This window comes from Camelus dromedarius, chromosome X (genome assembly GCF_036321535.1).
Source record: "Camelus dromedarius isolate mCamDro1 chromosome X, mCamDro1.pat, whole genome shotgun sequence".
Taxonomy (NCBI): domain Eukaryota; kingdom Metazoa; phylum Chordata; class Mammalia; order Artiodactyla; family Camelidae; genus Camelus; species Camelus dromedarius.
In genome coordinates, this window is record NC_087472.1 from 1880644 (window position 1) to 1901633 (window position 20990).

The 20990-nt window shown below is 52.6% G+C and overlaps 1 protein-coding gene across 1 annotated transcript in view; it reads left to right on the forward strand.

Annotated features, from left to right (window-relative positions):
* HAUS7 (HAUS augmin like complex subunit 7) overlaps positions 1–20926 on the forward strand; it is a 22355-nt gene extending 1429 nt beyond the window's left edge. The window contains 9 exon segments of the mRNA XM_031446288.2: positions 3243–3310; positions 5954–6015; positions 13045–13136; positions 13539–13697; positions 13811–13907; positions 14333–14557; positions 15628–15742; positions 20658–20686; positions 20689–20926. Of these exon segments, the coding sequence (XP_031302148.2) occupies positions 3243–3310; positions 5954–6015; positions 13045–13136; positions 13539–13697; positions 13811–13907; positions 14333–14557; positions 15628–15742; positions 20658–20686; positions 20689–20730 (889 nt within the window). The 3' untranslated portion in view covers positions 20731–20926.
* Positions 20927–20990: the final 64 nt, after the last annotated feature.

Genomic DNA, 20990 nt, shown 5'->3' on the forward strand with positions numbered 1-20990 from the left:
TGCCAAGCAGGGCTGAGACCCCCTTTCCCAGTCCTTCAGGCCAAGGTGCACCTTGGTGTGTGTGCCTGGCACTGTGCAAGGGAAGCAAAGCCTGTCCAGACGGCAAGGGGAAAGGTCTATAAAGTCCCTTCGAATATCTGCTCCTTGGAAGCAGCAGCCCCTGAGCTGAGCGGTTGTCTTAAGGTCATGACTCCCAGGCCGGTCTCTGGCATGACTGTGGTTGGTCGGTCCAGAGTCTTTCATGATGCCAAGCCTCTGCCCATTCTCAGCCTGGCCTGTCTGCCCTCGCAGCTGAGGAAGGGGCCTGGGCAGGAACCTGGCCGGGGCAGCGAGGATTCAACTTGCACCCAGCTGGAGTGCCTGCTGGGCCATGGGAAGTCGGTAGGCCTGGCCCTGGGCTGGGTGTCCTGGGGATGGCTGGGAGGAAGGAGGAGGTGTTTTCACATTTGAGCCTCTGCCTTTCAGCAGCCTCTCCTGCTGCCATGTGAAGGCCTTTGACCTTTATGCTCTGGGCAGGATGAGCCTGGGACCAGGGGCGTGGCATACCGAAATTGGCATTTTTGGCAGGGTGACATGGGAGTTCTGTGGTGGATGGATTTGGAGGGAAGAGGCTGGAGGCAGGGAGACCAATGCAGAGGCTATTGCAACAACCCCGGGAAAGGATGACAGGAGCCTGTCTTAGAATGGTGGGTGGCTCAAGTGATAGGCACTGTCGGCCCTGGAGGCACCAGCCACTGGTCCAGGAACCTGGGAAGAGAGACAGTAGTGGGGATGGCTGGGGCTAGTTCAGTGATCTTGAACAGGCTCCCAGGAGGAGGGAGGCCAAAGTCATGTCTTGGAGAGGCTCTCGTTGGGAGGGAACCCAGACTTGCCTGGCCCATGTGGAAACTGGGGACCGGGTCACTCTGCTGCCAGAAGGGAGGGGGTGAGAGTCCACGGCTGCAGTCCTCAGATACTTTTAGTGCTTTTTAAAATACAAGAAACAGAATCCTTTTAAGAAGCAGCCAGGGAACGTTCAATTGCTTTTCATGATCCCAAGCTGGCAAAAGTGCCATAGGCCTTTCAAGGACCTGAAGAGGATTGAATAGAGTTCAGTTTCTCCCAATTTCATGTTGGCTTCTTTGCTTGTGGTTATTTTGGCCCTTGTTTAGGGCCACCTGTTCACCCCTCTCTGGGCAGAACCTGGAAGCCATACCCAACATTGGCCAGGTGGCCTGGTGTGGCAGCTCTTGGTGGCCCATATACCCAGCTGGCCCTCAGCATGGGCAGGGCAGGGCCACTGGGCCCCTGCATTGCTGAGTTCAAGGCACGTGGGTTTCCTTGGCTCCTGAAGAGCTGTACTTTGCTTGCAAGGCCTTGAGCACCGTTAGTTTCTGCCCTGCTCCCTGCTGCTTCAGGAAAATCAACTTTAATGAAAGCCCTTTCCGAGTGAGGTCACTTAGGCTTTTGGGGATTTGTCCTTTAGTGTGTTGAAGTGGTTTGCTGCGGTCTAGCCTGATGGATCGTGGAGTGCTCTCTGCTCCCTGGTGCTTTGTGAGTGGGAGCATTGCCCAGCAACCAGCCCAGGGCCAGCCTCCTACCCCCGCTCCTTGTGCCCCAGCACTCTTTGGCTGAATGGGTGGTTGCCTTAATGAATAATGCAGACAGGCAGTGCAGCTGAGGCTGCTGGATCCCACTTCCTCTCTGCTGTAGTCCTGCAGTGTGGGGCCTGGTACCTCAGGTCCCGGGTAGCCCCAGCTCCCAGGGGTCCAGCATGGTGCTGTAAGTGTGGCCTGGGATGCAGGCGTTTGATAGCATAACCCCAGGGAAGCAGTGAGCCCTCTCCACTGAACACCTTCCATGCCCTTTCCCACCATGATGAGTCAGTCAGCTGGTCCCTAGGCCTGAGGCCTGGGTCCCCACACCACTCTAGAAAGCAGTGGAAAGAGTCTCTTTATCTTTACGTAGGAAGGCCGTGCTGTGGCTCCCTGGCAAGCAGGTGCGGCCTCAGCAGCTGGGGTGCAGTTCCCATGGCTGCGGTGCTGTGCCAGCTGGGCTCCGGGCTGAGAGTGCGGGGCTCAGACCGTGCCTCCTGGGGAAGACCTATTGGGAGGCGTGTGCCTTGTGTCACTTGTGATGCCTGCTGGTGTGTGGCAGCCCTTACTGCCTTTGGGTGTAGTCTGTGTCTGCTCCTCAGCTCAGCATCTTAAGGCAAGCTGCTTACGAGCGGCCACCATCCCATTTACCTGTGTGGGTACCGTCAAGGCTGGGGCTCCACCAGACCCAAGGGGGCGGCTGGGACTGCTGTCTCCCCACCCAGGGGACTAGAGCTATGGCCCCAGAGCCCATCATCTAGGAACCCTCAAATGGCTCAAAGCTGTGACCTGGAGTAGCATCATCTCCTGTTGACTTCTGTTTGTTTAAAAACAGAAAATGTCTCTCTGTTGAAAGAGCTCAGCATGGGCACTTATTAATGGCATATTATTCTGTGGCAAGAGGCCACGGTCGTCCATTTGTTAAGGCACACTGGCCACCTTTTTGGTGCTGGCTGCCGTGTTAGACCCCAGAAATGCAGAACAGAAAGCTGGCTCCTGGCCTCTGTGAGCCCAAAGCCTGAAAGGTAAAGCCTGGTGGAAGGGCGGTACCCAGGCCCAGCAGTGATGGAGGGGTGCCAAGGTGGCTGCAGGCACGTCCAGCCCTTCCCTGCCTCCCTAGGGAGGCGATGTCAGCCATGGGCTTTGTGGGATGTGTTGGAGCTGACTTGGTGGGCTTGGGTTGTATGGGAAGAGAGCACTCCAGGCCGAGAAGGGCAAACACACAGGTGCACACGGAGGTGCGAGAGAGCGCCCCAGGAGGGCCTGCAAGGACACCAGAGCAGGAAGGGCCTTTTGGGACATCCTCCCTGACTTAAAGAAAAGACAGCCCTTAGGTTCCTTCGGAGACAGAGCTTGGAGCTCTGAGTAATTCAGATTTTTCCTCTTGGGCAGTCCTTTCATCTTTTTATTGTGAGAATTGTAATTTCAGTATTTAAATTCACATTTCTGAGGTAAACTTTCCAAGATATTTTGTTTTTTCTGTTTCTCTGATAATGTATGGAGTTAATCCACATCACATAAAGTTACTCATTTTAAAGTGAACGTTTCAGTGGCATTTAGCACTTTGCACAAATGAGTAATTCACTTTTGAGAGCATGTGTAAGGAGAGGTGGTGAGGGGGCCTTTGCGGCCCACTCAGGCCTGACTAGCTTTGCTCTTTCCTTGCAGGGTCTGCCCCTCCTGGCAGGACAAGTTCAGCTCACTGAAGGGGGCTCCAGCCGAGGTGAAGGTCCAAGGTGGGTGTTCGTCCTCGGAGTTTGGTGTCAAGTGGTGGATTTTGGGCTGTTTTGACCTGGTGCACAGTCTCCTCGCAGGTTGTGAACATCCCATGAGACGGGTTTTTTTCTCCTGGAAGGTGCGCACTCTGTGGACGTTAGTAGAGACTTCGAGAATCGGCCCTGCCCCGCACCCCCCACTGGGCGTGGTGAGTGGGAGTGCTCCTCTGCTGGGGGCACATGAAGGCCAAGGCCGCGTCGCCCTGCCAGCCCATCCACTGAGGTGCTGGCGGCACAGACAGCAGTTCTCACTGATGCCACCAGTGGCTCTGTTCACATGTCGCTGGTGTGTGCACGTGCATGCTACGTGTGGTGCTCCTGTGAGCACGCTGAGCAGGTCTCCACGGCACTTGTCTTGGAACTGCTTCTTTTTGATCCTTTCTTGGCACAAACTGTGCTTTACCTGGTCATGAACATTCGGTAAAGGGGAGCCAATTGTTATCCTCAAGGTGGTGGCTGACCCTTCACCTTGTGTGCACACGGAGTGTTTCCAAAGGTCAAATTTTCCATGGGTCTCATTTGGCCCCGCCACTTCAGGATGGGTGAACTGGACCCTGGAATCCTGATCCATGCCCCTGCTGGCGCTGCCAAAGTAGTTATCTGGGGACAGTTGTCCCCGAGGCTGAAATGGGCCACAACAAGGCGTTGGGCCTTGGAGCCTGTGGGCCAGCCTGGGCTGTGCAGCAGCGCTGCCCGTCTCCCCAGCACTGGTCCCCCTCCTCCTGAGGGGACCACAGCAGTCAAGGCTGGGTGAGCCTGTTCACCAGGCCGTAGCTGAGTTCTCTGACACACATGCACACACAGGTGCTAGCCCTGGCCCTCAGCCCAACCACGGCCTTGGCCTTGCCATTCCCAGCCTCAGTTTCCTCTTCTGTAAGGTTTGGAGTATCACCTAGCCCTGACCACTTTGTGGCAGTGTGCTTAGTGGCAGAGCAGGTGGTAGACGTGAGTGCTCGTCGAAGAGTATTACTGGGAGAGACCAGGATAAGTTGGGAGATTAGAATTCAGCACTTTGCTTGACGGGTATTTCTGGAGCACCAGTACGCGCCCACTGCTGTTTCAGATGCTGGCGGTGATTGTGCTGTGCTCACGGAGCTTCCTCTGTAGCTGGGAGAGGCAGGTGCTAAACCAAGAAGGCAGCAAAATTTGTAGTGTAGCAGACAGTGAGAAGCACCATAAACAAAGCTAGGTGAAGGCAAAATTGTGCTTGGATGGGTGGGGAGAAGGGTGGTTCTGTTGACAGAAGATGGCTGGGGAGGGCCTCTCTTTAAAACAGAGACTTGCAGGAAGGGAGGAAGTGCGCCAAGCAGATATCAGAAGGAAAGAACAGTGTTCAGGGCCAGAAAACAGCAAGTGTGGGGGCCCTGAGGTAGTCTTGTGTGTGCCTCGCAGTTTTGAGGAGCAGCCAGGTGGCCAGGGTACCTGGCATGGAGTGTGGAGCAACAGGAGGAGGGGGGTCAGGTCAGAGGGGCAATGGGGCCAGACTGGCCCAGTCCTTGTGGGCCACGGAAGGACGTTGGCTTCTATTCTGAGGAGGGCTGCGGCCTGACTTAGGGTTTAACAGGGTACCTGGGGCTGCTGGGCTGAGAGCAGGAGGCTGGGCAGAGGGAGGGACACCACTGACAGGCTCCTGCAGCGATCCAGGCTTGAGATGTGGGGGCAGTGGGAGAGGGGAGCACTGACTGGATCCTGGATTTACAGCAAAGGCAGAGTTGGCGGGGCCAGCACGTACACAAGGATTTGGGGTTAAGGGATGCGGGCCGGGCAGGTGTGCCTGGGGGGTAACTGGCACTTGTGAGCCATCTCCAGGATTATTCATACTTTCACATAGACGCTCTGCTTGCTTCTAACACCAAACCTTCCAAAGCAGATGCCAGAGTTATGCCCGTTCTGCCATTGAGGAATGTGAGGGTGGGAGATGGACCTGTGAGGGGGTAAGGACATTGCCACGGGGCTAGGTGGGGGGCATGGAGCTGGCATTGGCCCCAGGCTTTCTGGCTCCAAGGACTGGCCTTTCTCTGTGTGCCACATGGTTACTCAGAATGCTCAGGGCACCCTGGAAAACATGTCCAAGCAGACCCTATACCACAGAGGGACTCAGTTTCCTAATCTGTGAATGGAGCTAAGGCCCACCTCCTAGGCTTGTCAGCAAGATGAAAGGAGATGATGATGTGAAAGGCCTGTAGGAAACTGACGAACATGAGAGACGGTTCCTTTTGCTTTGGCCTGGCGAGGTCTCTGAAAGGGCAGCACACAGCATGTTTGGAAGATTCCCTGGCCTCTCTTGACTCCTCAGGCAGCTGACTGGCTTTTGCTAGAAGCCAGAGTTCTCTGTAAGGAAGAGCGTTGAATGCAGCGTCTTATTTCAGGTGAGGAAACTGGTGCCCAGAGAAGGGCAGTGACTAGATACAGGTCACAGAGCAAGAGGCAGTCCTGGCACCTGGGGGTGTCCTCCACCTGCTTACTTGTTTACCTGGGTCTTCCTGGCCCAGCCAGGAGCGGGAGCATCTTCACCATGGGAGCACTGGGCCCCTGCATGGGTGTGTGGTGTCCTCGCCTGTTTGGGTGGGTGTCTGCGGTAACTGGATCCTTGTGTTCTAACAGAGATGGTGAAACTAGGCCATGAGTTGATGCTGTGTGGGCCGGATGACCAGGAGCTCCTGAAGGTAAGAGAGGGCCCTCTCTGTCCCCATGGGGGTCTCAGTAAGGCTGCAGTGGGCACGCAGGGGCTTTCTTTCCCCAGGCCTTTGCTCCTCAGGTCCAGCAGGTAGCATCCCCAGTCTCTGCTTCTTAGCTCCCTGGGGCAGGAACCCATAGAATTCCCTTGGGTAGATCCCAGCCATCCCTAGGGACAAGAGGGGAGGGTGGCTGAGGAGGCCAAGGAGGACCTCTGGCTTATCATGACCAAAGGAACAGAGAACACATCCTGTCCTCGGTGGATGACATCATACACACCAACACTGTGGTAAGTACTTTACATGCCGGTAATTGTCACACCCACCCTTGGCAGTAGGTACTTGTCTTGGCTCCATTTCATGGGGAAGGTGACAGACAGCTCACTCAAGGTTACCCAGTGACAGAGCCTGGCCTCCATCGCAGGCCTCTGGCTCCTGATCCTATGCACTTTCCCCATCTGCTGCCCACTGTGGGTTTCTATACAGAGATGGCCCCAGTCCACCCCCACATCAGTCAAAGAAACCCTGCCACATACCCTTAAAATTAAAAAAAATTTGAAATAATTATTTCCACATTTTGGCTATTAGAAATAATGCTGCTGTGAATGTTCCTGTATACGTGTTTGACCAAAGACATGTTTTCAGTTCTCCAGGGTATATGGCTAGGAGTGGAATTGTTAAACTTTCTGAATTTTTTTGAATATGTTTAACTTTTTGAGGAACCACCAAACTGCTTTCCAAAGTGGCTGCACCATTTTACATTCTCACCAGCGGTGTGTGAGGAGGGTGCCAGGGTCTGACATCATGACCGACACGTGTTACTGTCCATCTTTTTGCTGCTAGCCATCGTCGTGGGTCTGAAGGGCTGTCTCACTGTGGTTTTGATTTGCATCTCCCTGATGACTAACGATGTTGAACGTCTTTTTCTGTGCTCATCGGCCATTTGTACGTCTTCTTTGGAGACATGTTTCTGTCCAATTCTTTCGCCCACTTTCTGATTGGGCTGTTTGTCTTTTTATTATTGAGTTATAAGAATTCTTTATATATTCTGGATAGAAGTCACATCAGATATTTGATTTACAAATACTTTCTCCCATTTTGCAGATTGTCTTTTTACTTTCCTGATGTGTCCTTTGGAGCACAGAAGTTTTTAGTTTTGGTGAAATCCAATTTATCTGTTTTTCTTTTGTTGCTTGTGCTTTTGGTGTCATATTTAAGAATCTATCACCAAATCTAAAGTCATTAAGATTGGCACCTGTGTTTTCTTCTAAGAGTTTTATAGTTTTAGCTCTTGTAGTTAGATCTTTGATCCATTTTGAGTTAGGTTTTTTTATATGGTATAAGGGATGTACCCAACTTCATTCTTTTGCATGTGGCTGTCCAGTTTTCCCAGCACCGTTTACGAAAAGACCATTCTTCCCTCATTGGATTGTCTTGGCATCCTTGTTGAAAATCAGCTAGTGTAAATGCGAAGGTTTATTTCTGGATTCTCCATTCTGTTCCATTGATCTGTATGTCTGTCCTTAGGCCAGTACCACACTGCCTTGATTACTGTAGCTTTGTAGTAAATCATGGCATGTGAATCCTCCAACTTTGCTCTTTTTTGAAGATTGTTTTGGCTATTAGGGGTCCCTTGAATTTCCGTGTGAATTTTAGAATCAGCTTGTCAATTTCTGCAAAAAAGCCAACTGGGATTTTAATGGACATTGTGTCGAATCTGTAGATCACCTTGAGGAGTATTGTCATCAACTGTATTAAGTCTTTCTGTCCATGAACACGGGCAGTCTTTCCATTAATTTAGGTTTTCTTTAATTTCTTTCAAAGATACTTTGTAACTTTCTGTGTACAAGTCTTGTACTTCTTTTGTTAAATTTATTCCTAAGTATTTCACTCTTTATGATGCCATTGTAAATGGCAGTGTTTTCTTAATTTTATTTTTATATTGTTCATTGCTAGTGTATGGAAATACAGTTGATTTTTGCACATTGCTCTTGTATCCTGCCACCTCGTTTATTAGTTCTAGTAGTTTTTAATGCATTTCTTAGGATTTTCTGTATGCAAGATTGTGTCATCTGCAAATAGAGATAGTTTTACATCTGCCTTTCCAATTTAGATGCTTTTTATTTCTTTTTCTTGCCTAATTTCTGTGGCTAACACATCAGTACAGTGATGAATAGAAGTGGCAAGAATGGGCATCCTTATCTTGTCCCTGATCTTAGGGGGAAAGCATGGATCTTCACCACTGAGTATGATGTTAGCTGCGGGTTTTTTATAGATGCCCTTTATCAAGTTGAGGGTGCTCCTTTCTATTCCTGGATTAAGTGTTTTTATCATGAAAGAGTATTGAATTTTGTAAATGCTTTCTCTGCATCTGCTGCCATGATCATGTGGTTTTGTCCTTTTTTCTATTTTTCCTTCATTTGGTGTTCCAGGTTTCCTTCTGATATCATTTCACTTCTGTCTAAAGAACTGCCTTTAGCAATTCTTTTTTTGAAGTGGTCTGCTGTGTCCAAATTCTCTTAGATTTCATTTATTTGAGTATGTCTAGTTCTCCTTCATTCTTGATGGATATTTTCACTGGATATAGAATTCTGTGTTGGCAGTTCTTTCTTCACAGGTTCTGATGAGAAATCTGCAGTCATTTGAGTCATTTCCCTCCTGTGAGTCATGTATTATTTTTCTTCTGCTACTTAAATTTTTTTCTTTGTCATTAGTTTCCAGCAATTTAATTATGTATTTGTGCGACAGTTTCTTTGGTTTTGTCCTATTTGGATTTGCTCAGCTTCTCGAATCTGTAAGTTTGTGTCATTCATCAAACTTGGGAGGTTTTCAGCTATTATTCCTTAAAATACTTTTTCAGTCTACGTACTTTTCTCCTCTCCATTTGGGCCTCCTATGACACACATATTAGGCCTTTTATTGTTGTACCACAGGTCCATGAGGCTCTTAATGTTTTTCAATTTTTTTTCCTCACTGTTGCTCATATTGGGTAGTTTCTGTTAATCTGTTTTCAAGTTCACTGACTCTTTCCTCTGTCTCCTCCATTCTGCTGTTGATTCACTCCATCAGTGAGTTTTTATTTCAGTTACTCTATTTTTCTGTTTTAAGTGTCTATGTGGTTTAAAAAACACACACATTTCTGTCTCTTTGCTGCTGCTTTCTCTTCCAGCTTTGGTCTCAGTGGTGTCTATGACTGCTTAGTCAGCATTTTTCTAATGGCTGCTTTAAGTTTGTCATGTAGTTCCAGCATCTGTACCATCTTGTCATTGGTGTCTGTTGACTGTTTTCTCATTCAAGTTGGGATTTTTATGGTTTTCTTCATGTGCCAAGTAATTTTAGATTGTGTCCTAGACATTTTGACTATTACTTTGACTTCGAGTCTCGTTAGATTTTATGGAGAATGTTGATATTTGTGTTTTAGCAGGCACTTAACCTGGTTAGGTTTAAGCTGTACATTCAGCCCACTTCTCTGGCCCGTGGTTCCAGTGTCTGCTCAGTTCCCACAGCCTTTGCGCTGCTGCATACGTGACCCAGCATTCAGCCTGGGGCCTGGGTGCTGGTCTCCCCACTGGCTTAGTGATCAGAGCCCCAGCATGCTCATCAAGGTCAGACCCAGCCCTACATGGAGGGGGGGGGCGTTCTCAGACAGATTGATGAGTTTAGTTTCCCGAGTTATTCCCTCCTAGTCATCTCTAATATTATCTGGTTCTTGGGGAATGGGGCTCTCCTTTTCTGTCTTCCAGCCATGATTGCACCACAGCGGTGGGAGGACAGAGAGGAAGAAAGAGTAACAGCGTTTGGCCCATAGCTCCACTGAGTGGAGAGGACGCTTCCCTGCCCTCAGAGTGTTGGCTCCTGTAATTTTCTGTTGCCAGGCTGCCTATGTGCTGCTGCCACCCCCACATTGCCTGGGGTCTGGGGTCTGAGAGAACAGAGAAAAGAGAGAGAAAAAGGCCAGGGACTTTTCCAGTCTCTCTAAGTGCTAGGGTTTTCTCCTCCTGGAGCTCTCCGTGTGTGCCCCGTGCTCTCTCTGGGCCTGGGCTGGCCTGAGCACAGGCCTGGGGAGACCAGAGGAGAGAACGTGGTACGTCCCCACCAATCTGAATGGTGCCCTTGGATTCTGACCTCCCTGACACACCTGCTGACATTTACCTTTCGGAGGCTGCAGACACCAGCCACATGCTTTCTGTCCGCTCTGAGCAGTGGGTGTCAGTGGGTGTTCAGGAAGGTGACGTGTGCTCTCTCCATCTTACCTGGAACTGTAACCCTTCCCTTAGTTTTAATTAAAAATTTTTTTGTTGTGGTAAAATGCATGTAACATAAAATTTACCCTTTTAACCATTTTTTAAAAAAATTTCCCGCCCTGAGGGGCTCTATTCTTTGTTTTAATACTTTATTATTGTGGTAAAACAAACATAACAAAATTTACCATTGGAACCATTTTTGAGTGTATAGTCAGCGGCATTAGGTACATTCACAATATTAGGCAGCCATTACCACCATCTCCATAACGCTTTTCGTTTTCCAAAATTGAAACTACCCAATTTTTAAGCCATTTTCAAACATATAATTCAGTAGCATTTAATACATTCCTCATGTTGTGCAGCCTTCACCTCTGTCTAGTTCTGGAAGATGTTTGTCACCCTAAAAGAAGGTCCTGTGCCCATTAAGCAGTCACCTCCATTAGCTACAGGCCCTGGCGCCCACTGCTTTCCTGTTTCTATTTCATAGGAATGGAATCATACAGTATTTTCCAGGGTCATCCATGTTGAAGCATGAATCAGTACTTCAGTCTATCTCCTGGAATAAAACATAAAAGCAAAAGAACCATCATGTTGGCATTATTGAGAGCTGGGAGTCGGGATGTGGGAGAAAGCAGATTTGGGCATAAGACTGTTAGGTTCGGGAGTGTCAGTATGAGCCCGTAATGTGTTTGAACTTTCAGAACGTATGTGTGTCTACACACACACACACACACACACACACACACACACACACACACACACACACAATTTCCTTACTTTATCCCCTGAAAAGGCCAAGAGCAATGACACTGTAGTTGTGACACAGGCCCAGGGCAGGAAACCGCCTGCAGTTCCTTAGACGGTAAAGCTCAATTTCCCACCTGGCCCAGCACTTCCACTCATAGCTGTCTCCCCAAGAGGACCGAAAACCTGGGTCCCCACGGGAGCTTGTACATGAACAGGAAGTAGTATTCTTAGTAGCCCCAAAGTAGGAACAACTCAAATTTCCATCTGCTAGTGGATGGGTAAACTAATTAGCAACAGGAAAGGAGAAAATACCGATCGGTGCGACTCTGAGTAGACCTGGAAAACAGGATGCGGCGTGAGAGCAGCCGGACACAGAAGGCCAGGAGCGTGTTCCCACTTGTAGTAAAGGCCCACAAGACACGAATCCAAAGCAGCAGAAGCAGATGAGTGGGCACCGGGGCTGCTGGGTGCAGGGGTGGGGAGCTGCAGCTACTAATGGGGATATGGTTTCTTTTGGGGGTGATGACAGTGCTGGACTGACATAGTAGCAATGGCTGCACAGCTCTGTGACTGTCCTAACAGCCACTAATCTGAACACTTCAGAAGGGTGAATTCATGGTATGTGCATTCTATCTCAGTAAAAAGTACCAGCTCTCAGAATGAAAAAGCACACCTGGGAGGGGAGTGCTCCAGGCTAAAGAACAGTGAGGGCACAGCCCCGAAGCAGTGTGTCCTTGGCCTGTTCCCGAAACAGCCAGCAGGCTTCTTTCGCTGGAGCGGTGCTAGGGACCAAGCCTCGCAGGAGGCCTTAGGGTGTTTTCTCAGGGCAGTGGGCAGCCGCTAGACAGAGTCTGTTGAGCATCACAGAGACGGGTACTGGCTTGGGCAGCTGTGGTCGCAGAGGCCACAGTGGAGGGAAGCAGCCAGGTTAGGTGGGGCCCACCTGCTTTGCTGATGGAGGGATTGGGCTGGGGCCCAGGGGAGGGCATCCCACCCAGAGCACAGTGAGGTTTGGGGCTTCAAGGATTCACTCTGCAGGCCTTTCTGAGTGTCTTTGTTGGGTCTGGCCCTTTGCTGGGGAGAGCAGGGGACACAGATGGCATGAGATGAGGCCTTGGCCTAGTGCTGCCCCCAGGCCAGTAGAGGCCATGGATGGGCATCAGTGAGGTGGCTGTAGTCCAGACTGGCGACTCCTGAGTGTTAGAGGGGCTGAGCCCTGATGAACCACAGAGGACCTGGCCTGGAGGCTTGTAAGCAGACACAGGCCGGAACTGCCCAGTGGGGTCAGTGCCAGTCTGAGCCCTACCTCAGGTTGGCAGAGCCTCAAGCAGGGAAACCATCCTTTCCTGGGCATTGAGGGGGAGCTGGGTCTGTGCTGAGGAGGGGACAGCAGTCAGGGTGTCCCAGCCCTGGCCACTGGTCAAGGCCTTGTGACGTACTGCGTGGCACTTGCTCTCTTGATTCTGCCTGGGCTCTCCCCTGTCTAGTGTCACACCTGCCACCTCCCACTCCCGGCCTGCCCTTCAAGTGTGTCATTCGGGCTCAGTGTTGTATGGGCAGATGGGGAGAATGAGTCAACAGGAGGGCATGGAGATGTAGATGCCAGAAGCTTCCAGAGGCCAGGCCTCTCAGGTTGTATTTAGGTCCTGGGGATCAGCTGCAAGCCTCCTCCCCTTTCTGGAAGGAGGAAGGAGTGGTGCTTCCGAAGCCTTGAGCTCCTGGCCGGGCAGCTCCCTGCTGGGAATCCCAGCCGCCTCTGGGGGCGGGGGGCTAAGTCAGCTGCTACTCAGGGACCCTAACTAAAGCCTGGCCACTTGCTGCCTGTTGGGGATGAGCCCTTATTCTGTCACGAGGAGTAGGTTTGGTGCAGGCCAGCTCCACGACCCCGTCTTGCTGGGCCAAGGGCTCTGAGCCAGTCCATGATGCTGCTGGGTGGGGTCCCGGTTGCTGGTGGCCCAGTAGGGCTGAATGTGGGGCAGGGGCACCTGGCACATCTGGCTAGCGAGTGCATGTTGCTTTCCTTGCCCAGGGCCAGGCCTGCTCCCAGAAGCAGCTGTGCTTCTTGGACCAGCTGCTGGATGTGGCCCAGAGCCTGACCATTGGATGCTCCAGGGGCTCCAGGTAAAGGTTCGGGACACACCCTTTGCCGAACGGCTGGTGGGCACCCTTGGTCCTCCAGCTGGAGTTGGTAGGGCTAGGGGACCGCCACCGGGCACGTCTCCAGCTAGAGTTTCACTCCCTGCCCTGGGAGCAGCAGCTACACACTGGCCTAGGAGCTGCGGGGTGCTAGACTAGGCAGGACTCCCACCACCCTGGGGGTGCTGCCTAAGGTACCAGGCCATCGGTGTGAAGGCATGGGCCAGCCACTGGGGATGGGGAAAACAGGCACCCGGGGTGTCCCTGCCATGGGGGCGGACTCTCGGAGACTGGAGGAGATGCTGTCTCCTGGCCTCTCTGCCTGGTTTCGTTTTGCCACTTGGGTCTCTGACTGGTGATGAGCGTGGCCTGGGGCTGCCTTTGCAGTGTGAAGGAGCACTTTGAGGACATCAGGGAGAAGAATGAGGCGCTGCTGGGGGACCTCTTCTCGAGCTCCCACCTGCGGATGCTGCTGAGCCCCAAGTGTGACCCATGGCCTCTGGACATGCAGCCCCTTCTGGACAAGCAGAGCGATGACTGGCAGAGGTACATGCTCCCTTGCTTCTGTTACCTGGATGGGCGCTTCTGCATGTGGCCCACAGGTGCCCCGATGCCCGTGTTGGCACCGAGCAGAAGTGGCCCCCCTTCTCTCCCTGCAGGGCTAGCCCCACCAGTGAGTCAGAGGAAGAGAAGGTGGAGGAGCTGGCCAGGCAGCTGCAGGAGAGCGCCACCAGGCTGCAGTCGCTCAGGCTGGAGGTGAGGGCGCTGCCCCCAGCTTTGTCTCTGACAAGGCGCACCCAGCCTCAGATGCCCTGTTTTTATACTGGGTGTGTTGGGAGGTCTGAGTGAGGTGGCATGAGCGCAGAGCCAGCGCCTGCAAGGTGGAGGGTGCTCAGCCCACGTGAAGGCACAAGCAGGGAGGCTTTCCGAGGAGTCAAAAGGACTGGCCTCAGGCGGCTGTGAGCCAGGCCCCATGTGCTTTCTTGTGTGTAGCCTGGACCTGGCCTTGTTATGGGACTGAGGAGCACATTGAGGCCCACCCAGGTCTCTGGTCTTAATGTCTCCTGGTTTGTGGAAGTGAGGGGTGGCCAGTAGACCCTGCTTCCCGAAGGAGGTTAGGGACATGGTGCCCCATGACAGACAGGGTGGCCTCGAGGGACCCTCGACCTTTGGCTTTGCAGTGCTTTGCGCGGCAGAAGCCAGGGGCCGCTGTGAACAGGGCTGACAACAGTACCCTGGACCAGAAACTGCGCTTGGTCATCTCTGACTTCCATCAGCTCATCATGGCTTTCCTCCAAGTGTATGAGGATGAGCTGGGGGAGTGCTGCCAGTGCCCAGGCCCCTACCTCCACCCATGTGGCCCCATCATCCAGGCCGTGTACCAGACTCTGACTTCATGGAGCCAGGTAAGAATTGCCTCTTCTGTCCTCCTCCCTCCCACGGGCCACTGCAGCCCCCACGGAGGGACCCGAGGGCTGGGACGGGGCTGGGAGGGACTTGGCCTCAGCCTCCCTGCGAGTGAGTGGCACACTGGGCTCCAGGTTCTAGGCCTCAGTATGGGACTTTGGGTGGGTTGGGGCAGGTGCCTCTCCTGGTGCCATGGAGGGGATGAGGGCTGATGGGGATGTCCCCCTGTGGGTTCCCTGCACTTCAAGAAGGTACTAACTCAGCCAAGACCCTTGGCCCAGAAGAGGTGTGTGCACTGCCTGCTCGGGGGCCTAGCAACTGTAGGAGACCCTCACCTCCAGCTTCTGTCCCTGTATTGGTCTCTGTCTTCACGGTATACCCAAATGTATCAGAATCTCTTCGTTCTTATGAATGTCCAAGAACTATGCCAGACAGATAGGTGCTTGCCTGTCTGTGCCCTTGGCCCAGTTCAGACAGACAGGAAGAAGCGGTCCCACGCTGCTGTGCTGACTACGTCAGTATTGACTCTCTGTGGTGTTCTATGTTTCAGATCCCCAGAGGCTGACCTAAGATGCTAGGCTGGGTTATGATTATGAGTACAGTTGCCATGCATGGAACTCTGACATTGGCTCAGGGCTTCCATGATGTTGGCCTTGGCTTTTTAACAAAAAACTCCTAGATTTCCAAACCTCTGACCAGCCTGTCCTTTGTGATTCTACCAACAGGACAAGTTAGAGCACAGTCTTCTCCCATTGGAAAGGCCCTTTTATCTTGGGACACTGATTTTCCCACCGTGCCACTGGCTTTGCTTGGCTACCAGTGTGGGATGGAGCACGTGATAGTGCCCCCTCTGGGCCAGGAGGAAGGGAGTTAGGTTGGGGAACGCTGATTGGTGACTCTCCAGCTGGGAGTCCTGCCCTCGCCCTGGGCTGTCCTTGGGGGTGAATGTCATATATTTGAGGGTCTAGGGCAGAGCACATATTCAGTGTGAGCCTGGATGTGAAGCAGGAGGTGCCTTCTGTAGGCCAGACCACCAGCATTAAGTGGCTGCATGTCCCCTCCTGCCTAGCTATTGAAAGCAGTCGTGGAGGTCACTGACACCTCGGTGAAAGCCGTGGAGATGGCAAAGCAGCAGCAGGGCGAGCCGGTCTGCTGGGGCAGGAGCAACTCTGTGATGAGTCTAGGTATGTGGTCACCACTTTCTGTGGCTGTGGCCACCCATTTGGTGGTCAGGGATGGGGCTGTCCCAGCACACCTCAGGTTAGCACCTGCCTCCTTCTGTGCTTGACCAGCACTTGGGGAGTGGTGCCTTACTTGTTTCTTCTTTTTCTAATGCATAAGGTTTTCCTTCCCTTGAAAAAATGCTTTTGACAGCCTATAAAAGAAAAACATGAATTATAGAAAATTGGAATAGTCAAAAGACGTGGAGAGGTAAGCTAAAAACATTGCATAACGGGGTGGCCCACGGATGGTCAGTGTTAATATTTTGGTCTGTTTCCCTCTATTCTTTTTCCTCTCATCTATTTTTTATTTGTTTGCATGAGTTGAGTATAATCACAGCATGTATACGCTCTTGTATTCTTCGCCTTGGACCTCATTGTAAGCATTCTCCCTTGCTGAAGTCACATTTTTAATTGTCAAACACTGTTCCTTTCAGGCATTTGCTATAATTTATTGAACATTTTCTATTACTGAGCCTGTAGGTCATTTTCAGTTGCAAGATTTACAACTATGACAAATGGAAACAACCCAGGGTCTTACCCTGGGGTAGCGTTGGGATAAATAACGGTGTAGGTAGGTGGTGGGACGGTATTTGTTGTCTGAGAACTTGGTTATGATGACCTGAGGAAATGCGTATTGCGGAGTGTTAAAGCGAAATACATAGGTTAAAAATGAAATACACGGTATGATCTCACTCTTCTAAAGGGGAAAAAATGTAGACGAATCCCTTGTAGGAACTGAGCTAGAAAGTGGACCTTGGTTTTCTCCGTGTTAGAATCAGAGGTGGTTTAGTTCATTTACTGTTTCTTTATCCTGCTCTGTAGTCTTCAGCTGTTCCCCAGTGAACATGTATTACTCAGGTGGTCGCCCTTCAACTGTCACGAGCACGGTTAGACATTGTAGCCCCCATCCTTCAGTGGAGGAGGGGCTCCCGCCTTCGTGGTGGTGAGGCTGAGCAGTTTCCATCCTCCTGTATCCTCATCAGCCCTGGCCTTGCTCCTTCCAACCTTTCTGCTGTTGGATAGGGGCAAAATTGTATCTGAATTTAATTTTAAACTTTTCTTTCTGAGTAAGTTTATCTTTCCTATGGAAGTACGCACTTGCACTCAGAAAAGGCTCCCCACCACCTTTTCTTCTGTGATAAGAAAAATAGCTTTTAGGGAGGAGTCTCAACTCACAGGGGTAGAATGGTGAAAAATAGGATGTTTTCCCTGTGCTGTTCAGTCCAGTTGCAATGATTTTAAAGCCAATAGTTGTGTAAACACAACCCAGTTCAGGAATTGGCAGAGGCCTCGCACCCTGGAGATGCCCACGGCCTCTTCCTGCCCACAGCTCACTGCCACTCTGACACCGTGAGACTTCTGTCCCTGTTCCACCTACCTCTCACGTGTGTTGCCATGGAGCCAGACCTTTGGCTTTTGACAGTCTGGTTGTAATGTGCCTTGGTGTGGGTCACTTGAAGTTTCTCCCATCTGGAGTGTTTTGAGCTCCTTGGATGTTTAGCTTCGTGTTTTTCATCCACACTCAGCCAGACAGTTGACTCTTCCTTCTCCTGTACCTCCCGGGGCTCCCAGTCTCGAGGTCCACCCGAGGCGATGGCTCAGGGCCTTCCCAGCTCTCCCCTGGGCATCTGCACGGCTCCAGCGAGCACGTGGCCTCTAGAGCCCCCGGACTGTGAGAGCTGTTCAGAGCCCTCTTGGACATCTCATTCTGCAGCCTCTCCTTCCGCGCCTTTTGGTTTGTCTGCTGTTCACTCTGACTCTCATCCCCCATCTTAGGCAGTGGCAATTATAGCATCTGCCTGCGAATGCTGCCCCGGTGCGCCCCCGAGGGGTGGCTTTAGCTCATGTAGCCCCTGAGCCCTCCCTTTGGGGGGCTGTCTGCATGAACTTACCAGCCTGCCCTCCTCTCACTAAGCCGGCCTTCTTGCTGCTCTTGGCTTGGCACACACACTTGGCACATGTACCCCTGACCGCCCAGGGGTCTCTCTTCTTTGTGACTGAACTGCAGCAGATTCCTCCATTTTGAAATTTCTCATAACGTTTATCCTTATCATCACTGTCACTCTGACTCTCACCCCCCTGCGTGTAATTGCGTAATTGCTGTTCAGACAATGCCTACAGCCTGTGCTGTCATTAGTATAATAATGACCACGTCTTCACCCCTGCTCACAGGAGTGCTCACAGGACCGTGCAGGCTTCACCTTTTCCGTCACGCCCTAAGGGGGAGGGGGCGAGCCGCTGCCCCTTCCCCCTGTGCTTTGCGTGCAGAGAAGCATCCGCTTGCCCTGCAGCCTGGAGAGTCTTGAGGGCAAGTGCTGCACCCGAGCAGGGAGCTTCCTTCTGCCCCCGCACACCTCTGGCCCAGCTCTGGTCAGTGCAGCCTCCTCATTTGTTTGAGGTGTGTTCTTGTGCTATAGACACGACAGAGAAACGATCCGTGTCAGCCCCATGCCAGGGGCCAGTTAGAATGGCCTTTGCATTTCCCTGGTTCCTACCTGACAAACCAAGGTCCTTGGTTTCTATGACCTTGGGCCAACCATGTGCAAGCTGTGTGTGTCTGTGCTGCTCCATCTCTTGGTCTGAGAAGCTAGGCCACCGTTCTGGGTGCTGTAGCTGGGCTGTGTTGGTCCCATGTCCCCATGCTGGAAGTGAGGGGCTTGAGTGAGGGACCATTGTGCCTGCAGGGCCCGTACCTGGAGCCATGGCCTTGTGTGCGGGGCGGGGGGCTTTGGCGATGGAGAGCGGCTTATCCCATCATCAGCCACCAGTCACCCTCTCACCTGGGTGGACCTGAAGCCCCATTTGCCTCCCAGGCGATGAGAATATCCATTTATTTTGAAAGCAGGTTTCTGGAAGCTGGAAAGTGCATGGGAGTAATTTGATGGGTGCAGTGGGTGGAGCAAGCTGCAGCTGGGAGGACGGCCCGAGGGGGCAGTAGGGGAGCCGGTCTGCCTGGTGGAACCACCATGGTCCCAGGGCTGTGTGGCCGGAAGTTCCAGGGAGGGGACAGTGGCCAGTGGGCCAGAAGTAGAGGGCATAGGCGAGGCAGGTCTGTACGGACTGGCACTCCCAGTGAGAAAATGACCGAATTGAATGGCAAATCCGGGCTCCCAGCATGGCTGGAGGCCCGGTTGAAGCCCACTTCCTTCTGGCCTGCCAGGGTCCCTGGCGTGAAGGTTAGTCCCTACCTGCCCCTGCTGCCATGCCCCCCCGCATGGTTCCCTGCTGGGGAGACCCTGCAGGAAACAGGCGGCTCCGCTGGAGTAGAGCAGGGCCAGTGCGCCAGCTGCCCTGGCCTCCTCTCTCCAACCTGGGCCAATACCATGGAAGAGAGAAAGACCTGGAAAAGCATGGTACTGGCTCATTCTGAGAAGAGAACTTTCCAACAAATTGAAATTAACGTACTCACTATCTTGTCCAAACGTACCTAGGAAACTATGAAGAACCAGCAAGGAGAAAAGCAAGCAAACACTCAGGAGTTAAAAATGGTTGTTAAAGAGTTCAAAAAACCCATGCAAAGAGTAGAAAACAAATGAGGCAACGAATCTTCAGAGTAGAGAAAAAAGGGACTGGTAAACAAAACGAGGACAAAGAAGAGCGAGGCCGAGGCCTGATGCAGACAAAGGAAGGACCATGAGGCAGAGTTTGCAGCTCAGTGGCAGGCCCAGGTTCCCAGGACAGAGCAGATGCCACCTACAAGCTGTGCCCCCAAGCCCAGCCTCCTGAGTCCGTAGTAGTGGGGACGTAGCACCGGGCCTGGCTTCCGGAGAGAGCGCATGGCCTCCAGATGATGATGTCCTGCGTGTTCAGAGGACCAGGGGCTTTCAGTCTGGGATCCACACCAAGAGAAGGCAAGGGAGCGCCGAAAGCACAGGACAGAGGGGAGATGGAGCTGATGAAGCAGCCGGGGTGGGGGTCCCCAGGAGCAGAGCGGGGCTGGGGACAGCTTAGGGTTGGGAAAACCTGAGGATTTAGTGAAGGCAGAAGATACCCCCAAATCCCATCTGTGGAGAAATGTGGCCACGCCCCAGAGGGAGTGTTGATGGTGAGCGTGGAGGGTTGCTAGGGCTGGGACTGGGTGGGCCGAGTGCTGTCTCAGCTCTGTAAGGAGTCCGCCTGCTCAGGCTTTGCCCCGAGGCCCACCCCCTGATTCCTGAGCTTTGGAGTCACCCTTGGGATGGGCAGGACCACATGCCAGTTGACATCCTTGCCATGTGGGAGGGGAGAGGATGGGCCAGGAGGGAGGGAGGCAAGTTGGAGGAAGGATTAGGTGTCTGTTTAAGTTCCGTCACCACCAGCAGGAAAACCTGAAGGGAGAGCCCCAGTCCATAGGGAGGGTTCGGGGTGGGAGTGAGCGCCAGTGGCCCAGTGCTCACTATCTGAAGTTGGTACTCAGGAGGCAGGTGTGTTATGGTGGCATTTCCCTTCCCACCCGCCCCAGAGCCCAGCAGAATCCCAGCGCTGGCCTGCGGTGGGGTGCGCAGCTAGGGCCCGTGCTGATTGATCTGTGTGCATAGGTTGCCGGTCTGACTAAAATTGAAGACAGCATCAAAATCAGAACAAGCCCTGGCTCCTGGGCTCTGGGGAGAGGGCTGGGGGCGGGGACAGGCTAGTGGGCCCTGGCCTGGGGCTCGACCTGGCACCCACAGGTGCCTTCTGTTCGCGCAGGGCACCCAGTGCTCTCCAGCCCCTGCCCCCTCAGCAGCTCCTGGCTTAGCACTTTTGAGTCATAGCGGGAGTCGGGCCCCCCTGGAGGCCCCGCTGTGGAAAACCAGTGGAGGAGGAGGGCCAGGGAGGGGGCGGGTGGGGAGCTGCCTCTTCCAGGCTGGGAAGCGCTAGACTCACTTTGCCATTGGCCTTTTTCTTTTCTCTGCAGCCACCAAAATGGAAGAACTAACCCAGAAATATATGAGATTTTCAGCGACGGTCTGCACAAAGGCCCGGGGTAGCCTGGGAGCTGGCAGCTCTTTCCCCAGTTGTCAGGCAGCGGGGGCCGGGGGGTGCTGAGCCATCAGCAGTCACAGCCCTCGAGTTCTCCGGACACGGCCTCCGAGTACTCAGCGCCTGCAGCTCTTTGGGAAGGGGTAGAGGCAGGGTAGGGCAGTGTGAGCTGGGAGAAAAGAAAACTCAGGTTCTAAGAAGTTACCTCCAGCCTGCTTTTTTGCTTCCATGTCTGCATGTGACCTCCTCCTTCCCTCTGCTGTCGCCC